Source organism: Cherax quadricarinatus, chromosome 63 (genome assembly GCF_038502225.1).
Source record: "Cherax quadricarinatus isolate ZL_2023a chromosome 63, ASM3850222v1, whole genome shotgun sequence".
Taxonomy (NCBI): Eukaryota; Metazoa; Arthropoda; class Malacostraca; order Decapoda; family Parastacidae; genus Cherax; species Cherax quadricarinatus.
The window spans coordinates 8,754,839-8,774,838 of NC_091354.1; the positions used below are offsets into that span (position 1 = coordinate 8,754,839).

Consider the following 20,000-nt stretch of genomic DNA (forward strand, 5'->3'; position numbering starts at 1 on the left):
CTGCTGTCTCGCGTCAGGTGTTTCGATGTTGTGGGATCTGATAGTAAGGTGTGGGCTACCCCTTTATATACCTTCCTTTGATGCTTTACTTTCATTGTTCCTTGATAATGTGAGTAGTCACGAAAGCGCTTCTAACTTCTTTATTCTTTCACAGTGGTTGTTTTGCATATTCTGAAATCACCTGTTTACTGTGATCTTATTGCGCATATATATATATATATATATATATATATATATATATATATATATATATATATATATATATATATATATATATATATATATATTAATTTATTTATTTATTTATTTTCACTAGCTAATCGGATGGAAATGTAATTTTGCTTTTACGAGTTTTAAACAAATAATTTTTTATTTCCAAGAATTTCATGAAAACTTTGTCTCAACAAGTATTAATAAATCCTATAAATCTCTACTTTTTCTGGGAAGAGAAAACATTAAGAGTTATAAATTTTCTTGTTTTATGTGTGTCGTCTCTGAATTCCCACTTGAAAAAGTACGACATACGTACGTGGACGTGTGTGTGTGTGTGTGTTCAGTGAACACTTCTAGATGAACAAGTGAACGAAACTCATTCTGCTTGACTCACTATCAAGACTTTCTACTTAACACAAGCAAGATCGACACAAAAGCCTTTCTGACAAAAAAAAAAAAAAAACTCACACAGATCACGAACATCAATTAGAAGCAAGCAATTGCCTTCAGCATAACAAACAAGATTTACATATGTACAAGTAAGTGATCAGCAAGACAGAGAGTTGCATGTCAGGGAACCATTCAGGATAACTTATGCTTCATTGAGTGTGCATAAAAACGCAGGTGTATGCCAATTGTCTCTACCTGGGTGGAAAGTGTGATTCTTGTACTGCTCGTTCTCCTAGATATATTGCAATCTTGAAGAGTTAGTTTTCCAGATTATAAGTTATCTATATACTACTATTTCTACTACGACTACTACTGTCTGCTGCTGCCGATACTGGTACTACTACTACTACTGTCTGCTGCTGCCGATACTGGTACTACTACTACTACTGTCTGCTGCTGCCGATACTGGTACTACTACTACTACTACTACTACTACTACTGTCTGCTGCTGCCGATACTGGTACTACTACTACTACTGTCTGCTGCTGCCGATACTACCACTACTACTGCTGCTGCTGCTGCTGCTGCCTCTGCTATTATTACTACGAACAAAATAATAATAAAAATAATAAACTAATAATGATTAAAAATAATTAAATAATAATTAAATAATTAAATAATAAATTATTATTAGTATTAGTACAAGGGTTTCTCTGCCTATAACAACCCGATCTCCCTTGAGAAACAGAAGTAATTATCGATAATTCAAGAAAGGACAGAGTAGCTCCGGTGTCTTGGATCAGGAGGCACCTTTCCTCCCCTTTAAACAGTCGAAGATAAAAAGAACATGGAAAAAATGAGAAGAAATAGGAAGAGAAAGCCTAGGGAAAAAGATATGAAGGCGAAAGAGGGAAAAGAATCATCGGAAGCTGGAATTTAAGCCGACGTCGAATAACAGCAATTAAATTCTTGTTCTCTCGGGTATCGGCCTCCAGTGTGAAGTATGTCACTGGGTCCAGGTGATTATTTTGGAAAGAGGGAAGAGGTAGAGAGGCAGGAGGAAGCAGACAAAGAGGCAAGAGGAGTAGAAATAAGGAGGTAGGAAACTGGTATACCAATCTTCGTTGTTCTTGTGTGTCAGTGTGTTTATATTAAAAAGAACGAACGGGAATAAATACCCTGACTGGAAAAATACACAAATAACCCGGACATAGGAGAGAGAGAGAGAGAGAGAGAGAGAGAGAGAGAGAGAGAGAGAGAGAGAGAGAGAGAGAGAGAGAGAGAGAATTATTATTATTATAATCAAGGGGGAAGCGCTAAACCCGGAGAATTATACAGCGCCTGGGAGGGGGGTATGTGGAAGGCATTCAGGCTTAATTCGGGGAACTGGAGCACAGATCCAATTCCCTAAATCAAGAGCCCCATCACCAACATCAAGGAACCTTCCTTGAGGGAAGAGAGAGAGAGAAGCTTTTGGCGACGTTTCGGTCCGACTTGGACAATTTTCCAAGTCACACTGACTTCGTAAATGGTCCAAGTCGGAGCTACACGACGTCGTAAGCTTCTCTCTCCTATGTGCGGGTCATTTGTGTTTGTTTGATAAGCTTGATAAATAAGTGAACTATCCTGAAGACACTTAACCTGGATGTGGGTCTTGCAGAAGCACTTAGAGCTAAATAAACCTTCATAATGAAATCATTTCGTTTATGGAGACCTTTATTAAGACATTGTTTCGCTCAAGCAAGTTTTTATTAAAACAAGGTATTGTTTAAGTAGAGCTTTATTAAGTCTTTCTCTGCTCTGAATGTCTTTATTGCTCATATTCAGTAACGTTTTGCTAAAGGAGAATTTTATTACGTTCTACTATACTCTAAATGTCTCTTTATTGCCCCACAGGTGTTTAAATTCTGCATATCTGCCTTATATAGAAGTAGTTGTGAGGTTGAGCTCAGCTCCTGGGCCTCATGAGAATTCCCAGACCATTACCTTCTCTCTCAGCTCTTGTCAACTCTTCACTTTCGTGTACTGAAAGAAAAAGTTTTCGCACCTTCCATTTGGCACCTCTGGCAGTAACCAGTGAAAAAAAAATGGGTGGACCGGCAAGCCAGCGGAAGGCCTCATTCAGTTGACCAAAAGCACCAACAGCGGGTCATCATCTGACTAAAACCCGCATCAGGAAAGACTTGTCCTGTTTCCTGACGAACTTTACCTAACCTCTGGCAGTGAACCTTCTGCCTGTTAGTTAGAATGGTTGGTAAAGCCTATTGAACACAAATCCTGTTCGCCACCCGTTAAGAATGTTTTAATCCATACGGAAATAAAATGAACTGTTATTATGCCAACACTGAGAGACACAGACCTTTCAGTGGACATCTAATGTATTCTAAGTGCCCCGTTTTCTGTTTCCATCCAATTTTTTTTTTTTTGCCATGTTCGGTGCTGACTAGTATCTCTAATGTTGTGATCATGGCTCCTTTAATTTTTTACTCTTGTGTCGTAATAAACAGAGGCTTTAGCCTGCCCGTACTGTTTATGTTCCTAGACTCGTCTACTATTTTCCCAAACTTCTTCATAATATTCGTCTGGCCTAACATGTGCAGTGCACAGCTTTCTAAATAAACCGTTGTTCATACTTCTGAAAGCTGTTCTTTGGCACTTTGATTTCATGAAGGGTTAAAGTTTTAGTTTTAAATCTTTCAAGTTGTCTCATGCTCTGGAGTCACTATTACCGACTCTAGGTTTTCATTTTTTTCTCATTTTCTTTATCATGTTAAACGGCATTCTTAATAGTGATAATGATCAGCTGTGTAGTGCTGCGTGCGTGCGTGCGTGCGTGCGTGCGTGCGTGCTCACCTATTTGTGTGTGTGTGTGTGTGTGTGTGTGTGTGTGTGTGTGTGTGTGTGTGTGTGTGTACTCACCTAGTTGAGGTTGCAGGGGTCGAGTCCTAGCTCCTGGCCCAAACTTCTTGTGTGTTTGTGTGTGTGTGTTTGTGTGTGTGTGTGTGTGTGTGTGTGTGTACTCACCTATTTGTACTCACCTATTTATGGTTGCAGGGATTCGAGACATAGCTCCTGGCGCCCGCCTCTTCACTGATAGCAACTAGGTCCTCTCTCTCCCTGCTCCATGAGCTTTATCGTACCTCGTCTTAAAACTATGTATGGTGCCTACCTCCAAAACATCAATTGCGAGACAGCTCCACTTCCTGATAACTCTATGACTAAAGAAATACTTCCTAACATCTATCTGACTCATCTGAGTCTTCAACTTCCAATTTTGACCCCTTGTTTCTGTGTCCCTTCTCTGCAACATCCCGTTCCAGAGAAGGAACAGGATGTCTGTCCGCGCGCCATATACAACATATGCGCACTTTTGGGTATGTACTTTCGCGTATATTTGTATACAAATATATAAACACAATTTAACACACAAATTTAAAATTCCATTTTTCTATCAGTCGGGTAATGATGACTGTCACATAAAGCCGCCATGATCACGTTATATTTGTGAATTGGTCATCAAAACTCCCCCTAACAATTATTTTGTGCATTAAGCTTATTACGACATAGTTTGCAACACCATAACAATATATTTCAACCGTATTCATAAGGTGGTACTGCTCTCTTGTCTGTTTGTTCTCATGGATTTGCTTTTTTATGCACATTCTCTCTCTCTCTCTCTCTCTCTTTGTTGATCTCTCGATCTCACAATAAAATGATGAAGAGACTTCACATCTTTGTTTCCTATTGAGTGGAAGTGCTTGTGATGTCGACAGTTGTGATTGTTGCCTTCTAAGTGACCCGTAAATGGCGGCTGACGTATAGGAAGGTTGGGAAGGATGAGGAGAAGGACGGGGTAGGATAGGAATATAGAGGAAAAACAAGTCCAATAGCCTGACCACCTTGAGTCAATTTTAAGGTAGCAGATGACTGTCAGACCTCCTCCCTTCCTTATCTCTTAATTCTGATGTTTTATATATGCAGTGATTTTCTAACCTGCAGCCCAATATCAGGCCTGACCTCCTAAAGCGGAAAGGAGACGTTGCAGTATTGTGAATCTTTGAGAGATACGCGGAAACATAAAAATAACTGAATACTAAATCTAAGCAGAAATTTGTAAGATTTTCTTCTCATCTTAAAAGTTTATGAGGCAGAGAGAAAATATCATCTGCCAGAGTGTAGAATGTTTAACAGGCTCTTGTTTTACATTAAAATAGACGTAAGGTAGTACCTTCCTGGATGGTTGCTCTCTAACCTACTACAATAACAGCCGTCCATTTGACTCAAATATCAAAGTAGTAGCACCTCCCTGGATAGCTGCTGTTTATTTACCTACTACTAACTTACAGGTTTTAATTTTACCCCTCATATAATGTAACAGTTGTACCTCCATGGATGGTTGATATCTACCAGCTTACAAACATCATTAGGCTTCCGTTTCACACTCATATAGGAAAAGTTATACCTCCCTGAATGTTACCATCTACAAACCTATTACAAACATCAACAGGCTTCGATTCACATTCGCACAACAGAATAGTTATACTGCCTTGGATGTTTGCTGCCTAACAACCTATTCCAAATACCAACAGGTTTCTGTTTCACGCTATAATAACAGAACAATAGCACCTTTCTGGGTGGTTGCTGTCTACCCACCTTTTACAAATATCAACAGGTTTCTGTTTCACACTATAATAACAGAACAATAGCACCTGCCTGGGTGGATGTTGTCTACCAACCTACAATAACATCAGCTTTAACACCGCAACAAACCCAGAGGCTGAATTCATAAACACAATTGTTATTTAATCATTTAACCTTATCCTCAGTTATCCTATTAATATCAATAATTCACTATCCATACCTTAGAGAAGAAATAACAGGCTCTCAAATCAGTATGATAATCACGAATAATCAGATTATTTACGCACTTCTAACAACTGTATTGTTTTTGTTATATTTAATGTAAATTATTATTTTATGTAATTATTATTGATATTATTGTTATTCTGGTAGTAGTAGTGGTAGTAGTAGTAGTGGCAGTAGTAGTAGTAGTGGCAGTAGTAGTAGTAGTGGCAGTAGTAGTAGCAATAGTAGTAGTGACAGCAGTAGTAGTAGTGATAGCAGCAGTAGTAGTAGTAATAGTAGTAGTAGAAGCAGCAGCAGTACTAGCAGTAGTAATAGTAGTAGCAGTAATAATGGTAGCAGTAGTATAGTTTACTGGAAGCGCTAAGACAGTAGGGGTCCTGGCTAACATGGGGAATGGGAGAGTATCAAGTTCAGTTTGAGGTACGGAAACAGCCCCACTTCCTCAGGTCAAGAGCCCTTCGTCAGCATGAAGAGAGCACCTATTGCTGGACAGCTGGTCATTATTTTGGGTAAATAACCTTTCGTTAATTACTCTCATTACCGAGGCAATAATACTGTAATCATGAAAAACTTGTTTGATATAGTGCTACTCTAATATACGGCACTGGTATAACAGGTTATAATTTACGGGGACTGGTATAATGGACATATAATGTGTTTCGTTTACGCTATTACAATATCAATGCTACCGGGTTTTTCCTAATGATATAATATTCATCCTTCTGGCTGCGGGCACTGATGTGCCTGGGGGCATTTCCTGTGCCCTCTTCTCCTTCCCACACTCACTTCAGGGAAGATGGTCCTTTGGGAACGTACTTGTTTGGACAGTCACCTCTTTTATCCACTTTTGCAAGCTCCTGATGATGTGTTGATTGCAGCACGAAAGGTCTACAGCTATCATTCTACTCCCCCCGTGGGTGTTTTGCATCTGTATCGCTTGATTTACGATATTTGCAGAGCTAGGTGTTTTACCGTGGTCAGAGGACACTAGGTGCGTGACTCTTGTAGAAATTTGGTGGTCCTGTGGGTTAGAGCGTCATGTGATTTTCGCTCACCACGAGACGAGCCAAAAAGACACGGGTTCGAGTCCTCGGCTAGTCGCAGTGTTATTATATATATATATAATCATATATATTTATATATATATATATATATATATATATATATATATATATATATATATATATATATATATATATATTAGTTTTTAAAGTATATACTTATGAAGTATTGATTAATGTGATTTTTACGTTAAGTGGAAACCTCATGATAAAATAAGTATTATCTTGCTAAACGATTGCCCCAGTAAATAAAATATTCACATTTTCTCCATATAACAGTATTATTGTGAAGGTTGCTATATTCACAGATTTTTTGTAATCTATAATTACCCTTCATCACACGTTTCTTTCTCTAAATTTAGCTATATTGAAGTTTTTTTTCCTCAATTAGCGATTTTTGGTGTTCGCGTTATGCGGTCTAGGGTCTCTCTATTCGCGGTGTTTTGGTGTTGGCGTAAAATGGCAGGTTCTTGATTATCGGGATTGGGTGGTGTCGTTAAATGGCTGGTTGTAATTACCCTCCCCGTCCTCTTATGTGGGTGATAAATGGTAGGGTCCGTGTTCTAATTAATCTTGGAAGGAAGATGAGGGGTATAATTACCGTTTGGGAACATAATTTAGGAGATCTTGATTGCTGCTCCCAGCTCTCCTAACACCTGTAATTGTCAAAAGTGGCTAAGCAGCAGGCAGGCAGGAGGCAGGCAGGCAGGCAGGCAGGCAGGCAGGCAGATGGATGTGTGTGTGTGTGTGTGTGTGTGTGTGTGTGTGTGTGTGTGTGTGTGTGTGTGTGTGTGTGTGTGTGAGAGAGAGAGAGAGAGAGAGAGAGAGAGAGAGAGAGAGAGAGAGAGAGAGAGAGAGAGAGAAATTGTGTGTGTTGGAACGGTATTAGAGTAATACTAGGGTGAAGAATACTTTTGGTGTAATTCTGTTATTATTATTATGGTATTAGAAGTATCACTCGTGGTAGTAGTGGTAATAGTATATACTTGTAATGGTGGTAGTAAAAAAATATTAATTGGGAAATGCTAAACACGTAAGGGGTCGTTCAGTGATCCAGAAATAAAAGGATGTCAGGTTTTAGCCTAGAAAAAGGTTAAGAATAAAAAGAAAACGTGAAGGAAAGGTAAGGGCGTTTAGTAAGGATTGTGAATGTAGTAAAGACTGTGAATGCAGTAGACTTTGAATGTAGTTAAGACTGTGAATGCAGGAGAGATTGTGAATGCAGAAGACTGTGAATGCAGGAAAGGAGAGAAATCATGGTACTTAAAACATTAATGAATTATTTTTTTTTCACAAAACTGCCTCAATGACTGAAAGTTTGTATCCAGGTTTAAACATTTAATTGTAGGGAGGGTGCGAGGAATTGTGCAATAAGCCTTCCCAGTCAGATGAAGCTCTGCTGCCCAGGGTTTATATATAGTCGTCTTCCTTGTACATCATCGTGATTATTTATGATGTACACTGCCATAAGAGCTTCTCGTCTCAGGACGAAAAGTATTTATAACGCGATCAATATTTGTAATATCTTACCCCTGGTTCAAGGAATATCGTTTGAAAGTGAAAGAAAAGCTCGATATATATGAATTTAAAATAGTAATATATTAATATATATTTTTTCATTCTTTTACTGTCGAAAGATTAGTTCTGATTAACTTATCCATTTTTCTCGGTTTAAAGCATCATTTTTGTTGAAATTTCATCCTCCGGGATAAGATGATTGACATGAGAGGGAACAGGACCAGGGACACATAGGAGAGGGATCAGAAGCAGGTGATCCAGAGTAGAGCTGAACACACAGTTTAGCTTAATACTTATTAAAAAGTGTTCATAGTGTTGTAGTGTAAAATCGAAAAAAAAACTAGAATGACATAGCAGGTGTTAAAACAATCATTAAATGCACTGGAGAATGATATAATAGAAGTTAGATCCACTAACATGATCAGAAGCAAATCTGGCAGACAGATGATGTCAGAAAGTCAGGAGGCGGATGTAAAAATCGGAGCTCAACAATGCAAACTCAGGTAAGTGCAACCCCCATCCCCTACCACTCTTTCTTCTCTGAACCCTGACATGAAAACTTAAATTTCTCCGATGCTATTGACCCTGAGAAACCAGTCACTTCGAGAAGAAAGATACGGCCATAAAATATTAACTCTTCAATGGGAATGTTAACGAGTTTTTATCCCATTCTTTGAATCAGTCCTATACAGTGGCTCCCTTATCCTAGTGTGTTTTCAGTGGTCATAGACCAAAACATCATAAGCTTCTTTCTACTATGTGCGGGTTATTTGTGTATTCTTCCAGTCAAGGTATTGTGCCTTTTGACACAATCATAATTAGCTCCCATACACCATGAACATTATAATACTCTACGAACATGAAGACAAAATACGCTCGTAACTCTGCCTTGGTCACATCAGTATTCAAGAGTGAACTCAGTAGTTAAGTTGAGGAACGTGAGTGGTATAGAAAATGAGTATGACTTGGCCACTTCAAGAGTATATACACAAAGTGGTTGTAGGTATCTCTGTCTATATACTTGATAGTTTAACTCCTGTATTAAGGTATTACTGACTGACAACGTACATGTGACACATAGTTTAATGACCCTCATTTAGTAGATCGGGTTTAAATCTAAATATCAAACAAGTCAAATAGTTTTGGTTACCGTTTGATTACCCAATTTCTCACAATCATTTACCAGTCTCCCAGACCCCAGTTATCAAGCCACCTAAACGCGCTGTTAGGTGACTCCATTTAAATTAGGAGTTTGTAACTGAAGGTATCCATACCCCATGGGGGTATAGGAACCAAATAATGGGGGTATGGGACTCCATCTCTGAACAATTTAAAAAAAAGTTGAGTTAGATTAGAATGGCTTTTTAGCTGTTTTGTCCCAGATATCCATATGTAAAACCAAGCTTTTGACATCCTTTGAAGTCATACTGGTACCTAATAGGACTGGTGGTGATGATTTCGACTGTCTGGTGAAGAGGGTATGGGGGGGACAATGGGCAAACCACTGGGGCTCTAATCGTAAATGTATTAGGTACCACTGACTTAAATAAATCACCTGCATATACTTCTCTCGACAGCAAACTCCTAAACATCTTTGTTTCCCTAACAAAAAAAAAATATTCAAAATATTTCCCATATCGGAAAAAATATTTCATAATATATTCTTTCCCTGTACGACTCCTTTCTCATGGGAAATTCTTCAAAACCACGGCATCATCTGCTTATAACACATTCTTCACAGGGAAGGCATTCTTTTGTCGACATTCTTATCTCGTACTTTTTAATATTAGAGCCAGATCGGTGTGTGTGGAGTTTTGTCGGGCGGGTGAGTAAAAGCCAGGATTCTTAAGACTATCTTTAAGGTAAATAATAATAATTATAATAAATTAATATTAGTATTAAAAATAATATAAATTGATAATAATAATAATAATAATAATATTATTATTATTATTATTAATAATATAATTAAAAGTAATAGTAATAACAATAATATTAGAGAATTATTATTACTTTGTAAATCCATCGGGGTCTCCCACCGAGGTAGGGAGATCTACCCCTCCCTTTCAGATAATAGAGGATACACATTCACCAACATTCATTTAACCACTATCACACCAGAAGTGTGCCGACATCACAGTTCAGATGACAGAGGGTACTGCAAAACCCTCACCCCTCCTTCCGACAGCAGACACTGTACTTCCCACTTCTAGGACTCAAGTCCGGCTACCTGGGTCCTCCCTTCATAAAATGATTCCTTCTGACACGACCCTTATTGCTTTAGCGCTTCACAGAGTATATAATTTTTTTTTTTTCAGTCAAATTCGATATTACTCTCTTGCGCCCCTCCTTCCGTCTCTTTTCTCTTCCCCCAACATATCCTACTAGCAGAACACTAAAGTTACTTTCTGGACACTGTAATTAGTACCAGAAAATGTAAGTTATAATCATGTGGTTAAAATCAGTACCAAAGCATTGTAGTTACTTTTAAGACAATCAAGTTATTGCTACAGTATTAAAGTTATTATCTGAATATCAACATAGTTACCAGGACATCTAAGTCATTGCAAGAACATTAAAATTAATAACAGAAGTTTGAAGTTAATACCATGACACTGAAATTAATACCATGACATTGGTATTAATTTCGTCAGATCATGCACGCTCGAAATGGAACGATACGTACCCCCATTTCCCCCCTTCCCTCTCCCCATTCTCCCCGTTGCCAGATACCAACCCATTATTTTACTTCGGTCGAAGTAAAATATTTTTAATCAGATCAAGTTAATTTAAGTTAGGTTACGTTGGGCTAGCGTAGGTTAAATAAGTCTGAATATTTAACCACAAATAAGCGAATTAGAAATGCTGGAAAAGATACGTCTGGCAACGGTTATTGATGGAAATCAAGAAACGTCCAAGAACGAGCTACAGATATAACTTTTTATGTTTAATTTCGTCATTATCGGGTAATTATATGCTGATATACGGTAATATAGGTTAACCTTACCCCATCTAATCTAACCTAAGCTAATCTAGCCTAAATTCATATTTTTTTTTAAATTTCCGGTATTTTTCGAGCGAGCAGAAATACATGAAATTCTCGTGAAACCGAGTGAATAGGTTTAACGATAACCTGCCTAGTGGTTCGGCAATCCCATTCCCACCTCCTAAAAAAAAAAAGATATATATTTAAGCGCCTATTAAAAAAATTATTAAAAAATTCCTAACAATATTTGAGTGGTGGTCTATAATGAAATTGAAGAACTTGGGGATCGCACGCAGGTACCAGGAGCTGTGACTCGACCTCTGCAACCACACAGAGGTTAGCGCGCACACACACACACACACACACACACACACACACACAAGAATACGCACACGCACAAAGTAAGAGGATATTGTCTCTTGTTTGCACTAACAATCTGGGAAGGTAGAAAGGCCATGACCTCGTAAGCGGCTCCTCTGGTCTGAGACCAGAAGGTCAAAGGTTAATGAAACAGAGGTCAAGAGAGCTGAAGTTAGTAGAGCTTTATGCCAGAGTGTCCTGGTATTAACTTCATTGTCCTGATATTAACTTCAATATCATAGTATTAGTTTGTCTTGGTAATAACTTGATTGTCTTAACAGTAGCTACAATGCTTTGGCTCTGACTTTAACCATGTGGTTATAACTTACATTTTCTGGTAGTAACTACAGTGTTCAGAAAGTAACTTTAGTGTTCTGCTAGTAACTTTGGTTGTTCTGTTAGTAACTCTGAAGTTATGCTAGTAATTTTGATGTTATGCTAGTAACATTAGTGTTCTGGTGAAAACTTAAGTGTGTTGGTAATAATATAGAAAAAAACTGTATCGAATATGACAACAAAAGTAGAAGAAACAATATCATGAGCAACAACAACAAACAAGAACAATAACATCACCAACAATAGCATCATCACCAACTAGAATACAACAACAACAATAGCAATAACACCAACAACAAACTTGTGATTCAAGCTTGTCAAGGACTGACCGCGACTACAAATGGAGCGTAAACTTGTCAACGACCTCCCGCACAGTCGTCCACCCATGACATCTGAGGCGAATATATTACACATACATCTTCCAAGGGTCGTATGTCCGCCAGAACCCTATGTAAGCCAAAAGACACTATGTTCGTGAGAAAAAACACTATTTAGTCTAAAAGGAAGGTAATCTTTTCGTAAATGGATAGACAATGTTGCAACAAGAGGATGAACGTTTTTTCTGTGAGGAAAGAAGAACGTTCCCTGTTGACGGTTGCAAATAAGAAATAGGATAGAGAGGGCAAATTGAAGGGACATTAAAGGATAGAATTTATGCTTGAGAAGAGTAAGAATTTTTTTTAAGAGGGTTTATAGTAAAGAACTGAAGGCGGTTGTCATTTGATTAACGTACAAATTAAAGAATGGAAATATTGATGGGTTTATACTCGTAGACTGATTGATGTAAAGGCTGATGGATGTAAAAATTTATTAAGATAAATGTTGATAAAGGTGCCCTGGTAGGCAACGTTCTCGCCTCACACACTGAGTGTCCGTGGTTCGATTCCAGGCCTGGTGGAAAGACTGGGATTGTCTCCTTACACCCGCTGTAAGTAGGTACCTGGGTGCTAGACGACTGGTGTGGGGCCGCATCCTGGGGGACGACAAATAAATCAAACAGTCCTCAATGACACACCGAGGCTTTCCTGGGAGGCTAAACCTCCTCCGGGTTAAAAAAAAAAAAAAAAAGTCTTCGTTATATTAGATACCTGTAAGAGTGACTGATGTATAATTCATAAGACAATAAGGGGTTTTGCCGAAAGTTTTGTTGTTCTCTGTGAATTATGATTTAACTATAAATGCTTAATAAGGTAAATTTCCTAAGGATTTTTATGTACCGGTGAAGAGCCCTCCGGGTACAGGCGTTGTCTGATATAATAAAAATAGCAATAATTATTAAATATATAAATATAAATAATTATGATTATAATTATTATTAACAGTATTTATAACTGTTATTTGCGTTTTAATTAATAGCATTAGCAAACAAGTACCTTGCGAAACGTTACCGAAGTCCCGAGTGAAACGCGATGTTAGTTTCTGAGCGTAACGTTATCAAAGATCCCCGGACAAAACGTTATCGAGTCCCCCGAGCGAAACCTGAATTCCCGATATAACTTTTTTTTATTCTGCAATAAAAACTTGCACGTGTGTGGTGTTTGCCTTCACAGTCCATCGGCAGTATTTCTGTATATCCGGTGGTCGTCCACAAAGGTCACTCGTGCATGATATAGTGCCTTTGTGACATCCGTAACAGCATTTATTAAAAAATAAAACCCGACTCTTGTACTACTTATTCTTTAGTTACTGATCCAACTCATTTCGTAGGCTTTAATTAGCTTAAATTTACGGCTAGTTGATTTGGGAAATTCTTAAAATATGTTAAAATAGTTGGATATATAATGTACGATAGTACAACTTACAGTGGGTAGTCGTGATTACAGTCTCTCTGGTAACTGGTTACAGCCTATTGAAAGCATTGTGTAAGTCTGGAAACTACCTTGTAATTGGTTTGATGGAGATTATGTTATCATTTTGATGGGGTGTTGGAGAATATAGCTGCCTGTTCATCGTTATGCTGGCGATTACAGAAGTCTTTTAATTGATATGTTGGAGCCTAGAGTTGTTATTTGATGTTTGGTAAAACATATACAACAGTTAGGTACCTCTATTTCGAAACGTTTCACCTATATAGTGGGCTTCAGTCGAGTACAGAAAAGTTGGTAGAAACAGAAATATAGATACCTGTTTCACATGTGTTTTGCCTAATAAGCTGTCGGGATTATATACCATTGTTATTTGATGATGAGGGTTAGTGATAGTTGCTCTTTTATCAGTGTTTGGAGACTATGAGATTTATTTTAATCATAATATTAACACCTGGGAATTTATATATGCAGGGTACTTCAATGTGTATTGTTCACACAGACACACATTCTGTGTTACAGTGGAGGAACTGTACTGTTCTCAAAGTGAAAGCACTTTCTGTGCCACAATAAAACAACTGTACTTTTTCACACAGTTGCACATTCTCAGTACCACAGTAAACCATTGTATTGTTCACTGAGTTTGCATCCTTTGAACTCGGCAAAACAGCAGCGGTCTCACTGAGCGAACTTATATTTGTCCATTGTGAAACAAATTTATAGATTTAACGTGATGAACTTGAACATACCTCAACTCTCTACTGTATCCACAACCTCTTCTGCATTCAAGACTTCTCCTGCATTCACGACTTCTCATGCATTCATAACCTTTCCCAGCATCTCGCCTCTCCCTGCACCCGCTACTCTCTGCACATCTTTCCTTTTACAGAATGCACTGTTGCATTAGCAGGTACCTGTTTTGAAATCTAATTCTCGGAGTTTCTCCTCCGTGAGCATACATCGTCAGAATGCTATTACCATTATGTAAATATTTTCTTCATTAACAAGAAAGTTATACAGCTTCAGGTATGTTATTTTCTCTCGAGTTTATTGCAGGTAAGTAAACAATGAATAATGAGTTACCTTATAAATATTCATGTGATCCTGTTGAACTCAGAGGCTTAATGCATAGAAAATTACTCCACATGTTATTGTTTCAAAGAAAAGTGTAGCACAGACGAGCCCATATTGTGGAACTCAAGTGAAATAAGTGAATTGGATATTTTTACCTACTACTGAAAGAGGGACTCAGTTGTTGGCCGAGATATGCTGCATTAATTTTATTTATTTGAAAATTGCCGATAAGCAGGGAAAGATAGAGATACTTTTAGAAAAGTCTATATTGCACAACATTTCACTGACCTTTGAGCGAAACGTTATGTAATAAACACGGTCTGTTTCGTGTATCTATGCTGCAGCACTAATCTTGACCTCTGTTTTGGTTCTACATGTGTTTCGTTTTTGTGTCACTGTTTATAATTTTCTGTTTAACAGGAAGAAAATTACGCTTTACATTTTTATCAGTAGCTAATGTAGCATTTTTTTTTATCCCGCCAGCTACGCAAGCCTGTGTCCACCCTATCCATCCCTGGATCGATGAAGGGGGGCGCAGGCGGTGGAGGTGGGCGCGTTGCAGAGGGTGAGGATCCGGGGATAGCACTCGTGGGAGTACACTCAGAGTACCCACGGTACACCGAGGAGAAACAAGGGGCAGGAGCCTGCAAGAACGCTAGTTTCAAGCTGCGGAACAAGCCTAACGTGGGTTACCGGCTGGGGCGCCGGAAGGCCCTCTTCGAGAAACGGAAAAGGATCTCCGACTACGCCCTCGTCATGGGAATGGTGGGCATCATCGTCATGGTGGTAGAGAATGAGCTCTCCTCAGCCCAGGTCTATAATAAGGTGAGTGGAGATTTAATTTCACAGTTTGATAGTCTAAGCAAATTACAATTCGACCACAAATCGAAGATGAAAAAAAAATGGAAGCTGCTTCGGTTTGTAGCGACTGATCCAGGACGAACCGAAACATCGTTCACTTTCTTAATTTTTCCCTATTTATGAACCTGTTAGAGGTGAGTGGAGACAATATAACTATTCGGTTATGGATGGACGGGAGAGTGAACCGTTGTCCATAAATTGATAGGCGCAGCGCTCTACCACTTTAGCCACCGGATTTCTGTTTACTACGATTTAATCTGAGTTTATTTGAATATGTGTTTTTGCCCACTATCGCTTCTGTGACTGATGCGTTGAAGCAGGTATTACCTATATCCAGCTTCAGTGTTACTCTTAAAATAGGGACAGTTTTTACGCCTACTTGGGTTTCGAAAGGTTCTATTATCATAAATTCGTTTCAAATATTCAGGTTCCTTTACACTCGGCTTATACATGTCTCCTCCATGTCTGTAAATTCGGGTTCAGAGAAACGGATAAAATAGTTTGTATCAGCTTCGAGAAAAATCAAGGAAATGACTTATGAAATGCAGCAGATTCCCAAATTTAGTGGTACCTCGGGATACGAACTTAATTCGTTCCAGAAGACTGTTCGAGTGCCGATACCGAACGAATTTGTTCGCATAAGGAATAATGTAAATTAGATTAATCCGTTTCAGATCCCCCCAAAAATACACTTACAAAAGCACTTACATAAATACACTTACATAACTGTTCGAGTTTTGACTTGTTCGTAACCCGAGGTATTGTGATCGTAGGGGACATCAAAATTTTGATGCTCTGAATATACAATAATGTCCTGATAGAAGACTGGCGAATGCCCTTATACCGGGAAACTCCAAAACGTCCTGGAAATAAGAGCTTAAAAAAGTTCAGAAGAATCTCACAGAGTTGATGTCACCTCTAAACTGAGATATGAATATAGTTTAAAAAAAATGAGGAAAAACAGGAGACAGTCTTACAATATACTGTATACTCAGAGACATTAAAAAGTAAATAGGGGCAGGCTAGCTAACATGGGAGAACATGGGAGCAGAGAATTTAAATCGCAAAGAGAAATTCAAGTGAACCTAAGCAATGCAAAACGTAATAAGTAAACTGGGTGAACTACATCATGCTTTTCATATTGCAAATGAATCAGTGGGCTTGAGGTTCTTGCTGGCTTACAAGACTAAGGCAGTAGGAAAGGTATTACGGTTCTCTTATGAGAGAAACACTGCTTTCAGCTGCTGCATAGGTTCGCGGGCCAGCAGAACACACGTGTCAGGTGGTGCCTAAGCCTCACCAACCACCATAAGAGGAAAGGCGACACTCTAGTGTGCCAAAGACTTAACAACACCTCTTAAAAGAGTTAAACTTGGAAGGAGTATAAGTGAGTTACAGAGTTTCAAACCCTCGCTGAGTTGCTTGACATGGCGGGTCTAACTCCCAGCTAGCACGAACGAGATGTCGAAGTTTCAAAAGACTTATAATCCCTATGAAGCATTGGGAATTCTGAAACCTCTATCAAAGGCATGAACTCACTGCGTATACACTAAGAAGTATGACTCACTAAATCGTATTAACACAATTGCAAACAAATCACTTTCCTGTGAGTTTAGGACTCACTAGCCATGGGTTCAGTCCCCACCCGTTCCGTGAACTGAGATGTTACTAGCTGTGCATTGCACTGGAAAATGACTGATGCTATATGTGTATGTAAAATAACCACCTTGAAAATAAATATTGAATTACCAAACACTCTGGTGATTTCTCACATTATCAGTTCCTTCATAATGTGGAAAATCACGAAAGCCCTTGAAAATTCTCTTCTTTTTCAAAGTGGTTATTTTACGTATTATAAAATCAATTTTTTACTCTGATCTTATAGCATTGAGAAGTATGTACCTGTTAGTGCATATACACTGAGATATGCAATGTCACCCGGTTTGAAAGGAGAAAAGGCAATTTGAAGTGAGAATCACAGCAGATACAGCAAAAACTGCTTAGATCAGTGTGACTTTCCGTTACTATATTCCAGAAGTGGCTGACCAGAAGGCATTGACCAGGTCCCCAATACCTTTAACTCACAGACAATAGAATGCGCTAACGTTTCGCTCTAAACAGAGTGAAACGTTAGTGCAATGACGAGGATTCGTGTATTCTTGATGTTACTGTAAAGGCGAATTTTAATGTTAATGGAACACTAACATTTCACGGGTGTTTAATCTTTCGAACAACTTTCTCCTTTCATACAAGCTTACTAAAACGCGCTTCTTTCCTCTAATAAGCTTACTGAAACACGCTTTTTTTTCTAACAAGAAACTAAAATACGTTTCATTTTTCTAACAAGCTAAATAAAACACGTTTCTTTTAAACAAGGTTACTACAAAACATTTCTTCCCTCAAACAAGCTTACGAAAACACGTTTCTTACCTCAAACAAGCTACAAAATACGTTCCTTTCTTCAAATAAGCTTACGAAAATGCGTCTATTCATTCATAACTGACATAATCTCACAAAGGAGCAAGTTGTAGAATTTGTCATGAAGCTTGAGAGACAGCGAGAGACTCCTGCTATGGATTTTAAGGCAGCCAGCTGCAAGGTGCGAAGAACTTCCCAGGGATCCGATGACATGACGAGGAGGAAAAGGAGGAGTTAGAGGAATAGGACGACAAGGGAGAGGAAGAGGAAAAGGAAGGATCCTGGAGAAGGCGAGGATGAGGGCCTTGACACCAGCTTGGGATTTCAAGGGAGGGTGGAATTCCTGCCAGCTTGGAGAGGGAGTGTAAGTTACACACAGCAAGGCCGTAGATCAGGTTTACTGGAAATTGATGAGAGGGAAGGAGAGGGAGACGGAGAGAGGGAACTGAGAAGGGAAAGCAGACACAGGAAGGAAGAAGCAGTGAATGAATTTTGGGTCAGATTGAGCTAATTACTTTGTATGGCATTTGGTCAGGTTTATTGGAAATGGAGGACGGCAGAGAGAGAGAGAGAGAGAGAGAGAGAGAGAGAGAGAGAGAGAGAGAGAGAGAGACTGACAGAGACAGAGAGACGGACAGAGACAGAGAACTGATGCATAGATAACAGAGGAAAGGAGAGAAAGTAATGAAGAATGGGAAAATATTAATAAAAGAGATAGAGAGAAAACAATTGGAAAGAAGTGGAGAATAAGGCAAACGTTCGGAATCAAGAAGAGGAAGAAGAAAAAGCGTACAAATTCAGAATACGTAAATACAGACAGGAATGAAGAAAAATGAAGAGAATGTTTTTTGTTGAAAAATGAGAAATAGCTATGACGAAGGAATGAAGACTAAAGAGGAAGAAACAAGAGGTGAAAGAAAGGGCGAAGAGGCACATGATACGAAGATAGAAACACACACACACCAGAAGAAGCCTTCACCGGGGCAACGTTTTGTTCTAAGAAATGTTTTTTGAAGTTATACAGTGAGAAATGTTATCCCAATAAAAACTCTCCTACATCTGACATGTGAACATAAACAGGACACATGTGCAACACTTAGGTAGTTCTGTCTAAAAGATACCTAAGTAACACATAGGTGTATTACTCATGAGCTTGTCCGTGTTGTGTTCCGTTTATAAATTGACTAGTTAACCCAGCTAGCAGTACGTTCCTAATATATCCAAATTTGATAAATAAAAGACCATTAACCAACATTTAAGTCTTCAGTACGATCCTTCAACCAACATTCCTGTCTTCTTTGTGGTATTTTAACCAGCATTCCTGTCTCCAGTACGATCCTTCAACAACCATTGCTGTCTTCAGTACGATCTTTCAACCAACATTCAAGTCTTCAGTACGATCTTTCAACCAACATTCAAGTCTTCAGTACGATCTTTCAACCAACATTCAAGTCTTCAGTACGATCTTTCAACCAACATTCAAGTCTTCAGTACGATCTTTCAACCAATATTCAAGTCTTCAGTACGATCTTTCAACCAACATTCAAGTCTTCAGTACGATCTTTCAACCAACATTCAAGTCTTCAGTACGATCTTTCAACCAATATTCAAGTCTTCAGTACGATCTTTCAACCAACATTCAAGTCTTCAGTAAATCCTTAAGCCAAGAGCATATTATCATCTCGACTTCATTTGTTCTGTCTCGTAATCACTATCATCCATCCTTTCTCTCCTCCCTTACTTCTCCATTTGTTATTGCCCACTTGGTTTACTGACCTCCTTCCCTCTACTCACTCTTCTCCAATTTTCTGTTTTTAGTGTTTCTACTGTTTTTGCCTTCTCTGTATCTTCTCTTTTCTTTATTTTCTTCATTTCTTACAGTCCTCCGCTGTCTTGAAACCTTTTATGTTTTCTGTACCTTGCAATATTTTTTTCTCTCCTACCACCTACTTTTCCTCCATCTCCTCTTAATCTTCTACATCCTCCTCTGTTTCTTGACTTCTTTTTCATCTTCCTTCGTTTTATTTTCTTTCTCTTCCTCCCCGCCCTCCTCCTTCTCCTATTCCTTCTATTCCTCCTCCACCTCCTCTTCCATTTCCACCTCATATTCCT

The 20,000-nt window shown here is 38.6% G+C and overlaps 1 protein-coding gene across 1 annotated transcript in view; it reads left to right on the forward strand.

Annotated features, from left to right (window-relative positions):
- The window catches only part of LOC128698206 (small conductance calcium-activated potassium channel protein), a 315,821-nt gene that overhangs the window by 245,188 nt on the left and 50,633 nt on the right, over window positions 1–20,000 (forward strand). The window contains exon 2 of the mRNA XM_053790346.2: window positions 15,093–15,434. Within this exon, the coding sequence (XP_053646321.2) occupies window positions 15,093–15,434 (342 nt within the window). The remainder of the gene's footprint in view (window positions 1–15,092; window positions 15,435–20,000) is intronic.